Source organism: Xyrauchen texanus, chromosome 14 (assembly GCF_025860055.1).
Source record: "Xyrauchen texanus isolate HMW12.3.18 chromosome 14, RBS_HiC_50CHRs, whole genome shotgun sequence".
Classification (NCBI taxonomy): Eukaryota; Metazoa; Chordata; class Actinopteri; order Cypriniformes; family Catostomidae; genus Xyrauchen; species Xyrauchen texanus.
Genome location: NC_068289.1, coordinates 4,780,318 through 4,795,433, shown reverse-complemented (window position 1 = coordinate 4,795,433; position 15,116 = coordinate 4,780,318). Strand labels below are relative to the sequence as shown.

The 15,116-nt window shown below is 41.2% G+C and overlaps 1 protein-coding gene across 1 annotated transcript in view; it reads right to left on the bottom strand.

Moving 5' to 3' along the window:
* Positions 1-15,116, bottom strand: part of LOC127654641 (uncharacterized) — a 41,560-nt gene that overhangs the window by 12,039 nt on the left and 14,405 nt on the right. The window contains exons 2-3 of the mRNA XM_052141870.1: positions 8,521-8,670; positions 1,838-3,387 (exon numbers count right to left, since the gene is read on the bottom strand). Of these exons, the coding sequence (XP_051997830.1) occupies positions 1,838-3,336 (1,499 nt within the window). The 5' untranslated portion in view covers positions 3,337-3,387; positions 8,521-8,670. The remainder of the gene's footprint in view (positions 1-1,837; positions 3,388-8,520; positions 8,671-15,116) is intronic.

Sequence of the window (15,116 nt, the reverse complement as noted above, 5' to 3'; positions counted from 1 at the left end):
ATATCCCACACTTGGGGCACTATGGTACAGCTGGGATAATGGATGTTATATGAAGACTGTGAGCAGCCTGGACTCCTGCCCTGGAGGTACATAACATTGGAGAAAGGTCTGTGTTGACATACCTCACATTCACCAGCAGTTAAGCTCTGTACTATGTCTGCAGCTGAAGAAAAATCTATACAGATTTATGCATGCATGCAAAAGTTGAGAAGACTGTCAGGGGCAGAGTTATGTGCTGTTATGTTAATAAAATTCCTATCAACTTGACATATTTAATGCTTGTGTGAGATTCTGTGTGAAAAGCATCAATATGACAGATGCTGTTGAGGATGGGGGTGAACCAGACAACCAGCACTAAAAAACACAACCTCTGCAGAATTCTCACAATGTAATTACTGCCTTCCTAAATCAATGGGGAATGGGCTGCACATTTATTGCTATACTGTAGCATCCAGCCCTTTAACTCTGTTTATTGCATTGTGTTTAAGTCCAGTTCTTTTTTAGTAAAGGGTAAAAATAGCTAAATATCCTTAAATTGTGTCACTATTGTTAAGCTTTGTTTCATCTAAATTTAAAGAGCTTTATGCACAAGTAAAAAAATCTGCTATAAGTTTCATATTTAACATATATTCTCTAAAAAGTCGAAATATCGTATTTTACTTCATTTTGAAAACCTTGCTTTGAAAGATACATTGAGCCATTTTGCCATATGTTTAATAATGTATTGCTAAATCTTATAATCGTCACACAATATCATATCTGCTAAGGTTCCTGTTTGCCAGGCATGAATGAAGGTATGGAAATGAGGTATCCCATCAATAATGGTAATTAGCTCACACTGAATCACTGTACACAAGCTGTTAAGAGATGCTGGAATAAATCAATACCAACACAAATATTGATGCAACCACTGCTAGAGCCTGCTATGGGATCTAATTTCACAGTTAACAAGCAATACTGATAACCCCAAAATAACCTTTTCCCGGTGATGTCTATTTTTTACACAACATGATGATATTTTTCCCATTCAAACACAAAATGTGTGTATTTTTCAGAAATGTTGACTTGAAATAGCCTGTCAAATATATATATAAAAAAAATTCCCTGCTGACCAATGGACAACATCATGAATCTTTCAGCATTTGACAAAAATCCAGACTGTAGAATAAACTAGAAGAATTAAAGTTAAGAATTAAACAAACAATTGAACAGATGCATTTAGGTAAATTGGCAAATACTTTATACAGTAATACGTTTGAATTCATTAACATTAGCTTACTGCATTAGCTCACATGAAGTAACCACAAACAATAATATAACAGCATGTATTAATCTTGGTTAATGTTAATTCAACTTTTACTTATACATTATATAATTAAAAGTTGTGTATTGTAACACAAGCTTATGCATTATGCACTAACATTAACTACAGTAACAATGAACAATTGTATCTTTATAAATGAACATTAACCTATATTAATAAATGCTGTAAAACATATTGTTCATTATTACTTCATGATAACCAGAGAATTTACTAATGTTAACAAATAGAACCTTATTGTAAAGTCTTACTGATATTGCATAAATCCACAAGTTATGTAAATGCATGTACAACTAATAGTAGGGTTCAACAATAATAATGGGCCGATGGCTTGGGGCCAGTGTAAGAATGTTTCATTGCAAACAAATGCAAAACCTAATAAATGATTTGTTGTAAATTACATAATAATAATAATATGTTCCTAAAAATAAAATTGATTATTTTTGAGTTAAGGCAACAAAAAGAAATCCCTATTGTTGAGCCCTGAATAATACAAAAGCTCTTTCATCCACTCACCTTTTTTTAATGAGGTCCAGGGCGGAGCCCAGGAAGCCATCCCTCATTTTGTAGATTTTGGCTCCATAGCTGGACAGGTCTGCGCTGTCAAGAAGGATTGCAGGGCAGCAGCTGGAAGGTCTGTCTCCAATCTCCCTGCGGAACGGTAAGAGAAGAGCAACTGCATCTGCGGCCCCTGGGCCTGCTGGGCCCTTTGTCTCCTCTTTTCCTGTAGCAGCTTGAGGGTTTAATGGATAGCGGGCCACAGGGCCTGTGCGGATGGGTCCACAAAGGACTTCTGCTTTGGGAGCGGGCTCAGACATATCTGATGTGCTGTGTTCACAAGGAAAGTTTGAATTCTCAGCAGTGCTGTTATTTAGGCTGACGTTGGTATCAGTCCTTTCTACACTTGGCATTTGCTCTGTATGCACTCTCTGCTCTCCAGTAAACTCGTTATACGTGTTATTACTCTCCATTTCCCCACAAGATAGAGATTTCGAGGGACTCAAATTCAGACTTTTCTCCCTCTGTCTCATTCTCTTAAACTCCTCAAATGTAGGAATGTGCAGGCGGCCCATGGGAGGTCTTTTCCTCTCAGGGGTTGACTGGGCAGAGTTAAAGCAGATGGGCTCGGAGGTGTGAGCTTTACTGATGCTGCTAGACTCCTGTCTAGAGTTCAGTGCCAAGTTAGGGGTGCTTCTCTGCCTCCGAAGCTGCAATCGTCGCAGAGCCTCTTGTTTGATCTCATCTGGACTAGTGATGCGACGAACACAAAGCTCTTGCGGTCCACTTTTTTGTACCAAGGAGGATGGTGGTCCCAGGCGAACTGCTACTTCCTGATCGCATGGATACATTGGAGTTGGTGCATTACCAAGCACAGGTTGAGGTCTCAAGGGCTTGAGAGGCTCCGTCGCACGTGTGCTCTGGAGCCGAAGTTTGTCTCTAAGGCCCTTTCGCCCATTTCCATTCATTCCCCAGTCCTCAACTGCAGGTAAGAGCCACTGAGGGAAAAGAGGTATTTCCTTTCGAACTACTCCTCGCCGACTGTAGTATGCCATACTTTCAGGGGATGGCATTACGCCATAGTCCTGTGACCCCTGAGGAGATCCACCATACCAATGACTACTTGAAGCACAGTGAAGAATAAACTCACTGTCCACACTCCTATAAGGATAGGCGCTGGGGTCAGACACTGCGGCCCAGTGCAGGTTTTCCAGGCTGCGGTAAAGCCGGGTGCTGCTTGCGTTTACACAGCCCTGTGGAAAACTCATTGTTCTGTATCCAGACTGAGTGTCAGGCTGTTTAAGGGGATGCATACTGCTGGTGGAGCAGTAGAGTCCAAGGTTGCTGAGCAGGCCATTGTTGTTGTTGTAACCCAAAGGACAGTGGCCCGGCGTGCTGTCCTGGGCAGGGAAGGGTGGGGAGTTGAGGGCGGACAGGTCCATGGACAAGTCCATGCTGCAGCCTGCAGGAGAGCCTGCTGGGGAGTACTCACATGGTAGAGCTTTCACATCTGGCATTGCCACAGAAAGAGCTGCAGTCTATCAGAGATGATCAATGGGACCACAGCCCTGCAGAAATCAGAATGCATTAGCATCACGACAGCATACAGTGTTCACATGCTGAAAATAGCAATGCATCTAAACATCTATTATTCACCAATACCAAATGGTTAAAAAAACAGCTTGGTTTTTAAAATCAACATGATTTGCACCCCATTTTACTTCCATATTGTGATGTGATATTCAATGAGAAACTATGTAGGGACTAGGGGGGAAAAAGTCTTCAAACTCTTAAATATTGGGTCCTTGGAGTAAAAGAAAGTTGAGGGCCACAGCTTTATGAAAGTAGGGAAGGGGAGCACATGAAAAATAGACGTGCTTGGTTATGTCAGCCAAAAAGCAAAGTCATTTCAGAGGTAGTGTAAGTTATTATATTTTGATGAAAGATTATGTTGTCAATCATAAATCATTCAAAATAACCAGGAATAAATATTAAGAAAGTAAATAGTTTTACATTTGATTTCATATGAACTTAACAAGTGAAAGCTATGAGAGTGCATTTTTTATTTCTGATATATATATATATATATATTAAAAAAGGCTCTCATATGCAATACTGAAAATATTCCTATAGATGCTAGAAATGGCTGTGCACTCATCTATATTGAATCAAGTGATACAACCAAAGACAATTTCTAACCAACCACTGCTACGAGTAATCACAATGCTCACCGTGCGTATTCCTACATGACTTTTATAATTGAATTAATACTCTAAAAATGGCTCACACTTTTGTATGAATCTTTTATGGCATTAAAAAAAGAATTAGAGGGAAGAAAATCAAAAGAGACAGTAATGAAGAGAGCCACAACAATCGCCCAGGGCTCTTATTCTACTAATCAGATGAGAACTGTGGATTAGCAAAGAGAGTGCTTCTCTTACAGTAATAAGTACAAATTGCCTGGCTTAAGGCCATATTAATATCCAAATGTAATCTTAAACAGATATCAGGGTCAAGGCAGGAGTTACAAAAGAGCATGTTAGAATCATTCCGGCCACTGCACTCGGAACAAATTCATTTAGATGAAAATGTATCATCTTAAAATGGCCTGTCAGAGAACAACAATGGCATTGCGATTACATTGAAAAAGGCTAAAACCATCATAGCGATTTTGAACAGCAAATAGTGGGGGAAGCCTATAGCACGTTCAGGAGTTCAATTCATGTTTTGGCCAATTTAATTAAAACTGAGCAATTGAAATGCCAGCGGTATTATCAGGCTAAATTAAATGCTCGATTTGGGAGATAAGCAAGGCAAAAAAACCTTTGTGTATTTTTGTGAACTGTACAGTGGATCACTGGGAAGAAATTGACCTTGTGAGCGAGTAGACTCACTCATTGTCTCAATAGCTGCCAGTGTTTTCATTCACATGCGCTTGAAAACTGCTGACGTGTGAATAAACAGTCAATTAGCATAAGGAGCTTGTTTAATGAGCATGTGGCTCTGGATCAGTTCATGCCAGACCCACCATGTCTTCTCTGTATATGACAGACAGGCAGATGCTCGGTTTCCTGTTTGAGCTGAATTATTGCAGACACAAGAGAGAATGAGTAGACAGTGTCTCGTTGAGATACAGAATGATTTTACAAGAGCTCCATACTGAGCCAAAATGCGGGACATTAAAAAAAACATTGTACAGTGTGGCATTTACACTCACCTAAAGGATTATTCGGAACACCATACTAATACTGTGTTTGACCCCCTTTCGCCTTCAGAACTGCCTTAATTCTACGTGGCATTGATTCAACAAGGTGCTGAAAGCATTCTTTAGAAATGTTGGCCCATATTGATAGGATAGCATCTTGCAGTTGATGGAGATTTGTGGGATGCACATCCAGGGCACGAAGCTCCCGTTCCACCACATCCCAAAGATGCTCTATTGGGTTGAGATCTGGTGACTGTGGGGGCCATTTTAGTACAGTGAACTCATTGTCATGTTCAAGAAACCAATTTGAAATGATTCGAGCTTTGTGACAAGGTGCATTATCCTGCTGGAAGTAGCCATCAGAGAATGGGTACATGGTGGCCATAAAGGGATGGACATGGTCAGAAACAATGCTCAGGTAGGCCGTGGCATTTAAACGATGCCCAATTGGCACTAAGGGGCCTAAAGTGTGCCAAGAAAACATCCCCCACACCATTACACCACCACCACCAGCCTGCACAGTGGTAACAAGGCATGATGGATCCATGTTCTCATTCTGTTTACGCCAAATTCTGACTCTACCATCTGAATGTCTCAACAGAAATCGAGACTCATGAGACCAGGCAACATTTTTCCAGTCTTCAACTGTCCAATTTTGGTGAGCTCTTGCAAATTGTAGCCTCTTTTCCTATTTGTAGTGGAGATGAGTGGTACCCGGTGGGGTCTTCTGCTGTTGTAGCCCATCCGCCTCAAGGTTGTGTGTGTTGTGGCTTCACAAATGCTTTGCTGCATACCTCGGTTGTAACGAGTGGTTATTTCAGGCAAAGTTGCTCTTCTATCAGCTTGAATCAGTCGGCCCATTCTCCTCTGACCTCTAGCATCAACAAGGCATTTTCAGCCCACAGGACTGCCGCATACTGGATGTTTTTCCTTTTCACACCATTCTTTGTAAACCCTAGAAATGGTTGTGCGTGAAAATCCCAGTAACTGAGCAGATTGTGAAATACTCAGACCGGCCCGTCTGGCACCAACAACCATGCCACGCTCAAAATAGCTTAAATCACCTTTCTTTCCCATTCTGACATTCAGTTTGGAGTTCAGGAGATTGTCTTGACCATGACCACACCCCTAAATGCATTGAAGCAACTGCCATGTGATTGGTTGATTAGATAATTGCATTAATGTGAAATTGAACAGGTGTTCCTAATAATCCTTTAGGTGAGGGTATAATAGAGTTTCTACATTAAAACTTTTATTTGCATTATATAGCATAATATAGAATTAAGTGGCATTTTTGTCCCCCCAAAAACACTTTTCCAATAAATAATTTCTTAAAATTGTGTTATTATAAAATAGACATACTATTCAAAAATAAGACAAAAAAGTATTTGGACACTTTCTAAAAGTCAAACTTGGAACATGTCCATAGGTAATGTGATGAGCTACACCTGTGAACTTGAGAGGAAACATCCATTAAATATGAACCTTGGACCAGTTGGTTTAAGTTAGTTCTGAAAAAAGCTTGAGCATAATTAGTTTGAAGATGCCACTTTACTATCTTTTTATCTAATGCAATGACATTCATACATTTAGAAGCATTACTTCAATTGCTTAAACACTTTGTGGTGCCACTGAATATAATTTCAGAATAATGGCTTAAACTGTCACCAGTAGCAACAATAAAAACACACTTAAGAGTTAAGAAAAGACAGAGAGCATTTAAAAATTGCCTCAAAACTGCTCAGGTAGCATGATTGATTTTATCATGTATACTTTATGTATATGTACAGCAAGGCCATACACAGTGCATCAGGAAAGTGTTCACAACACTTCACTTTTTCCACATTTTGTTATGTTACAGGCTTATTCCAAAATTGATTAATTTAATTATTTTCCTCAAAATTCAACAAACAATACCCCATAATGACAACGTGAAAGAAGTTTGTTTGAAATCTTTGCAAATTTATTACAAATAAAAAAATTAACATGTACATAATTATTCACAGCCTTTGCTCAATACTTTGTTGAAGCACCTTTGGGACCAATTACAGCCTCAAGTCTTTTTGTGTATGATGCTACAAGCTTGGTACACCTATTTTTGGGCAGTTTGTCCCATTCTTCTTTGCAGGACCTCTCAAGCACCATCAGGTTGGATGGGAGCGTCGGTGCACAGCCATTTTCAGATCTCTCCAGAGATGTTCAATCGGGTTCAAGTCTGGGCTCTGGCTGGGCCACTCAAGGACATTCACAGAGTTGTCCCGCAGCCACTCCTTTGTTATCTTGGCTGTGTGCTTAGGGTCGTTGTCCTGTTGGAAGATGAACCTTCGCACCAGTCTGAGGTCCAGAGTGCTCTGGATCAGGTTTTCATCAAGGATGTCACTGTACAATGCTGCATTTATCTTTCCCTCAATCCTGACTACTCTCCCAGTTCCTGCTGCTGAAAAACATCCCCACAGCATGATGCTGCCACCACCATGCTTCACTGTAGGGATGGCATTGGCCAGGTGATGAGTGGTGCCTGGTTTCTTCCAGACAAAGAGTTCAATCTTTGTTTCATCAGACCAAATATTTTGTTTCTCATGGCCTGAGAGTCCTTCAGGTGCCTTTTGGCAAACTCCGGGCGGGCTGTCATGTGCCTTTTACTGAGGAGTAGCTTCCGTCTGGCCACTCTACCATACAGGCCTGATTGGTGGAGTGCTGCAGAGATGGTTGTTCTTCTGGAAGGTTCTCCTCTCTCCACAGAGAAATGCTGGAGCTCTGTCAGAGTGACCATCAGGTTCTTGGTCACCTCCATGACTAAGGCCCTTCTCCCCTGATTGCTCAGTTTGCCTGGGCGGCCAACTCTAGCCCTGGTGGTTCCAAACTTCTTCTATTTACGAATGATGGAGGCCACTGTGCTCATTGGGACCTTCAATGCTGCAGAAAGTTTTCTGTACCCTTCCTGAGATCTGTGCCTCGATACAATCCTGTCTTGGAGGTCTACAGACAATTCCTTGGACTTCATGGCTTGGTTTGTGCTCTGCCATGCACTGTTAACTGTGGGATCTCATATAGACAGATGTGTGCCTTTCCAAATCATGTCCAATCAACTGAATTTACCACAGGTGGACTCCAATCAAGTTTTAGAAACATCTCAAGGATGATAAGTGGAAACAGGATGCACCTGAGCTCAATATTGAGTGCCATGGCAAAGGCAGTGAATACTTATGTATATGTGATTTTTTCATTTTTTATTTGTAATAAATTTGCAAAGATTTCAAACAAACTTCTTTCACGTTGTCATTATGGGGTATTGTTTGTAGAATTTTGAGTAAAATAATGAATTTAATCCATTTTGGAATAAGGCTGTAACATAACAAAATTTTGAAAACGTGAAGCACTGTGAACACTTTCCGGATGCACTGTATATCTTTGCAGGTTTCTTGACCTATTGGGTGTGTTAGAAAATCCCCGGAGAACTGCAGTTAGTCTTATAGCTTTAAGTTCTTAAACTTACCCCATTTTCATCAACTGTGTGTGTGTGAACCTTTACTCTGCTTGCTTTAGGCTCCCATTCACAGGCTCAGGGCCATCGATTGTTTCAACGATTGTGTCCTTAGAGGTAGACACACAATCCACAGTGTCAGAGTGCTGAGACCCCAGGCAACTACAAAACAAAGGGAAAAACATAAATACAGGTGTCCAGAAATAATACTGACCCATGTCTTGAATTAACAAAGAGACTGAAGTATTTCTAAGTCTTGTATTGTTATGTTTTTCTGAGAGAAAACATTTGATTGGATTGAGGCAATTTTGTTAAGAAGCCAAACACTCTGAATAAAACTGAAGTTTTAAAGGTGCACACAGTAATTCTAATCCAATACACTTTTTGTCAAATTCTGCAAATTTCTCCTCACAGTCTGCTAGCTGTCTGTTATGTGGGTGGGCTAACAAAAAAAACTAGTATTTGTGCACAGCCATGGTTCTGTAAATGGGTCAAAAACAAAGTGGAACAGACCGGTCCAAAAAACACTACGCCAGCCAATCAGCAACAGGGGGTGCTTCTTGCGCATGCTCAGGATGGGGGTGGGGGCACAGCAAGAGGAAAAGAGTGATGGCAAATCTGGCCGATGCAAACTTTCTAAACTCCAAGGAGGACAAATGGCTGAGAAGAAGACCAAGAGAAAAATTCAGACGAATATAAACTAAAAAGAAGGATTATGATAAGTTGAGGGCTAGCAGCTGTGCAACATTGGCAAGGCTTTTCAGCAGTAGAAAGACCTCCAAGAGGTAAAAGACTTGAAGATGGATAAAGAAGTTGCTCTTTTTCTTCTTGATAGATGGGTAACATAAAATGTGCTATGTTTCACAGAACCCATACATGCTGTTGTTGTGATGTTTGATTTAGTAGCAGGAGAGAAGTGAGTGTCTGGAGCTAGTGTGCGTAAAACCGTCATGCGTGCATGAATTGGGGGGCAGAGCTTCCAAAGGAGCGCTGAAGTGAGGGGTGTGTTTGTTTGGCAGTTGAGTTTGAATATCAACAAATCTCAGGAATTGCTGAGTGCACTTTTAAATCATTGTAGTTTCCCTAAAACAAAGCACATCCAGAAACAAATCAACACTGCCAAATAAACATTGGTAAATAGTATGAGTTCTCTGGACAAACACTATTATAACACAGATTTTCAAGAATTGGAAATTTTGCTAAAGGTCCAAATCTACAGACTGAATTATTGTCAAACATATTGTTTAAGCTATATGTCAATTCTTTAAATGTTTATTCCCAAATAACAACAAGACCACAACTCACAGTTCACACATTGGTATGTCATTTAAGCTCCTGTGACTCAAGGCTCTGAAATTCAGGGAATGTTTTGCCTTGCAATTTATCTCCTCTCACCTCAATATCAGCCCAATGACCTTCTAGACATTCTTCAAGCTTTGATAGTGGCAATTCAGTGAATGCAGTTTTAATGACTCATCATTACTCAGGGAGACACTGATCGACCTCAACCAGAAAGGAGTCATTCTCCTGTCAATAAACACATTCAGTTGCTTTTCCACTCTATCTTACTAATCTTATGAGCAGCTCTGCCTGGTGTTTGGAAAATGTCTGTCAGTATGTGGTCCAGCTGCTCGCTAAGACGATTGCCAGAACCTGAGGACTTTGTAGTATGTGTCAGAAATTCTATTTTGTATTTTAAGGCCAATATTTCCCCCCGAAATACATTTGAAGGGGCATTTTTACACATTTATGTGTATTATGTGTTCATTTGTGTAACACTGCATGCTGTTCTATCTATTTATCTATCCATCCGTCCGTCGTCTAATGCTACTATTTATACTAACATCACAATTACTCAGAAAACAGGCAGCAAGCAGCACTTCCTCATCTTGTTATCACAGTGTATATAAATGTGTGCTTGTGGCTTTATCCATATGGTGTGTCCATATGTGTGTGACAAAAACAAGAGTGCTACAAGTGATAGCTTAACAGTGCGCGCGCGCGCACACACACACACACACACACACACACACTCCTGGGGAGCATATAAAGATGTGATATATCCTCATAATCATTCATCGTAGCAACTCTATTAGTTCCTCCTTTAAATCCCTGGAGTAAAAACCATAGAAAAAGGAAGAAGAAAAATGTGCATCCACAACCATCTAACCCTATTCTCTGCAGGTGTTGCTTACATGCCTCACACCTGCAAATGTGGAATCTTAAATCTCTTCCACAGTACTGCAGCTGTAGTGAGGCTACATATTGGTCAATGCAGGCTGCTTCATCGGGAATCAAAGACTAAAAGACCACATACTGATTGTATTTGCAGGTCTACGTGATAGCATAGAAGGGGTGCTTTCTAGGTTAAGGCAGGTGGAAAATCATGGAATATAACTAAGCTGCAGGGTGAAGAGTGACCCCATGATTCATCATGCTCTCAATATAGAAAATAATACTTCTGGCTCTAAAGTGTAGTTGCTATTTATTACAATATCACAATAGATGCAGTAAAATATATCCAACCTGTTTCCTTCTTCTGCATGTGTGCTTACACAAAAAGGAATTAAAGCTATTTCCAGGAGCAATATTAGTGAAGGGCGACATATGAGTATATTGGTGGGAGAGTGTCATTGACAGAAGATAGCTATAAGATAAAGGCAATGGTGGAATTGCTAAAATGTGCATATCAGTGCAGACTCAAATCTTCCCTTACTAGAGTAACGTTTGCAGGCCACAGGTAAGCTTTATTTATAATGAGGATGGCTTGCCTAGTGAATGTGGATAATGCATGCTAGGGTTAAGTAGTCATTATTGAATTAGTGCCTGGTGACAATTTTGCCTGATCCCCAAGATTCCATCTTATCCTGGAGAAAGCCGATATACGGGAAGACTTTAGAAAGTCCGGACAATTATTGATCATTGGCTGCTTATCTCCAATGTCTTGCAGTAAGTGGTCTAAGGGCTATCTTTATGGTCACATTATCTATATTAGAGTTTAGATGTAAATCCATACGAAAGTAACCTTTCACAGCTTTAAATGTTTTAAGGAACACCTGATCAGAGGTGTCATGCCAACTCAAGTGTGCCCCCTAAGATTTTTGAGCCAAGTGGATTATGAACGTTATTTTTAAAAAAAATAGAAAGTACAATTGCATGAAGTTGCACAAAAAATTCACATCTATATATTTGGTCAGTCCAATTGAACTTCTGCAGATCACAGATGCTTTAACTGAAAATGTTGCTATCATCTACCCACACAACATTAACATGTCTTTTTCCTAGTGGACACAATAGGAGCTGTTGTAAAAATGTTGAAGCTTCACTTTATTTCTGATTCAGTTTGGATAAAAACATTTTTTAAAAAATTAAAAGTAATATACAAGTTGCCAATAATATCATAAATGTCTTATTCGGCCCTGGCCCTCTTCAGGGCTCAAATCTTCCAAGTTTTGTCTTTGAACTTTCAGTTTTCATTGAAGATACTAAGAAGAGTCGATGGAATTTGTGTGGAAACCCTGCAAGTATTTTTTCAAAGAGGCTCTACCACTCTACAACGTGAAAATGCAACCAATGTTTTTGGCTGTCACTGTAAATGTTCATTTTCATATACTCACAGAGGTTAATCGGACCTTGGAGATCCCATTCAAACAGCTATAACACTCTCCACTTTTTTCACAACCCATGTAAGTTATATGTGGCAAGTTATGTGTTTTATTTTTTCGGTTTTCAACTTTTTTAGCTTTGTTAATAATTTGTGTTAAAATGTATAGCTGACATGAAATTTCATACAGCTTGTATTATTATAATACATGTAATTTCTTGATGTGGCATCGTGGAACGTGGTCATTTGTTGGTCTGTGGGAGAGAGAGCAGTAAGTTTTGTCACCTGGTTCATAATTACCCCTAGCACCTGTCTCTCGTTATAGTGATGCGGAAGGAGATATAAAAGGCATGCCAGAGTGTCCAAAGAACGGTGGGGGGGGTTGGGGGTTATGGGCCGTTAGAATCCAGAGATCTACAAACAAACAGCAGGTCTGACATTATTATTTTATGTTCACAACGACGGTTACCGGTGTGTGTGTGTGTGTGTGTAACAAATCATTCCAATTAAAGAACTGACCTTGACCCTGCGTCGCTGTCTACTGTCTCCTCCTTTGCCCCAAACAAAGATCTTTTCTACAGTGGTGCCGAGAACCCAGATTTGGAGGGGAACGCTGCTATGGAGGCCTCACCACTGGCCGAAGTCTTCAAAACCCTCACCAGCATCCAGCAGTCACAACACCATGCCCTCATGGAGGTACGCCTGGAACAGGAAGAACGCTTCCAAGTCCAGGTCCAGGACTACATGGCGTCGTTCCCAGGAGGCGGAGAATGTATAATGGCCGTTTCTTTTGGCCGGGCATTCACGGGGAACTTCGTAATTGATGTGCGCGTGCCGGGAATGTCAGTTGGTGAATCCACCGGCCACCCCAAAAGCGCCATTGCGCCCGCTGTCGTTGATCTAGATCCCCTTCGACAGAATTGGAATGGATCTCGTCAGGCCATTAGAGAAGACTCCACGCGGGCATCACTTTGTATTAGTTCTGGTGGACTATGCAATGTGATATCCGGAAGCAGGGCCTCTACGCAACACCTCAGAACGTAGTGTTGCGGAGGCACTCTTCAAAATTAGAGTGGACAAACCGACGGACTGGTTGAACGATTTACTAAGACCTTAAAAACATGATTTGTAAGTTCGTACACGAAGATGCTAAGAACTGGGATAAGTGGTTCGAACCCCTGCTGTTTGCAGTACAAGAGGTCCCACAAGCCTCCCCCCGGCTTTTCCCCATTTAAGCTACTGTATGAGCGCTGGCCACGTGGCATGCTTGATGTCATACGGGAAGCTTGGTAGGAAGGACCTTCGAATAGTAAAAATCAAATTCAATACGTTCTTGACCTTAGAGCAAAACTCTACACTTTGGGGCAGGTAACAGCAGAATTTGCTCCAAGTACAAGAACATTAACGCCGACTGTACGACAACGGATTGGAAACATCAATCATTATATTATATCATTGTATGCATATTTTTGTAAGAAGTGTGCAACAGTAGGTAGGAATACATTGAGCTGTAACATAGCTTAAGTATCTGACAGGTTACCCCCTCTTGCAGCCACTTGTTCAGATGGTTACGGTTATGGGATCTTGATTGCAGGCAATAATAAGGATGCTTTCCATCATGTCAATGGACTCCAACTTGAATATCTTACTCCAACTTTTATAAACAGTCGCCAAATCGCGTTCTTCAAGGAGCGACCAGCAACCAGGTCAGATATTCCAACACACAAAGTTGTGCTGATCATGTTGAAAATCAATAGCTAATGCTAGTATCTTTTTAAATGAGTATACACTGGGCCACTCAAGGACATTCACAGAGTTGTCCCGTAGCCACTCCTTTGTTATCTTGGCTGTGTGCTTAGGGTTGTTGTGTTGGAAGATGAACCTTCACCCCAGTCTGAGGTCCAGAGCACTCAGGAGCAGGTTTTCATCTAGGATGTCTCTGTACATTGCTGCATTCATCTTTCCCTCAATCCTGACTACTCTCCCAGTTCCTGCCGCTGAAAAACATCCCCACAGCATGATGCTGCCACCACCATGCTTCACTGTAGGGATGTATTGGCCAGGTGATGAGCGGTGCCTGGTTTCCTCCAGACATGACGCTTTCCATTCAGGCCATCTTTGTTTCATCAGACCAGAGAATTTTGTTTCTCATGGTCAGAGTCCTTCAGGTGCCTTTTGGCAAACTCAAGGCGGGCTGTCATGTGTCTCTTACAGAGGAGTAGCTTCTGTCTGGCCACTCTACCATACAGGCCTGATTGGTGGAGTGCTGCAGAGATGGTTGTTCTTCTGGAAGGTTCTCCTCTCTCCACAGAGAAACACTGGAGCTCTGTCAGAGTGACCATCGGGTTCTTGGTCACCTCCATGACTAAGGCCCTTCTCCCCCGATCGCTCAGTTCGGCCGGGCGACCAGCTCTAGGAAGAGTCCTGGTGTTTCCAAACTTCTTCCATTTACGGATGATGGAGGCCACTGTGCTCATTAGGACCTTCAATGCTGCAGACATTTTTCTGTAACCTTCCCCAGATCTGTGCCTCGATACAATCCTGTCTCAGAGGTCTACAGACAATTCCTTGGACTTCATGGCTTGGTTTGTGCTCTAACATGCACTGTGAACTGTGGGATCTTATATAGACAGGTGTGTGCCTTCCAAATCATGTCCAATCAACTGAATTTACCACAGGTAATAGGTTGACTACAAAGACAAAGAGATCGCGAACAAAACCGGCGCACTTTTTCTCCCAGATGCAGTTGAGATTTAATCTAAACACAAACACAACATTTCGAGCAACATTATTGGTTGTTTTAGTGGAGTAGTGTTAGTTCAGTTTCAGATGTGTGTGCTTGTCATCTTGCCAACTGCATGTTCAAATCACAGATACGCTAAGGAAGAGCCGGGAAGTTCTCATACTTGGGAATTTAATTGCTTTTTGAGTTTTCCGATCAGACGGTTATTTCCTATTAAATCTGCACGTAAGTTTAAATATCTGTTCGGCTGCTGATTGATTG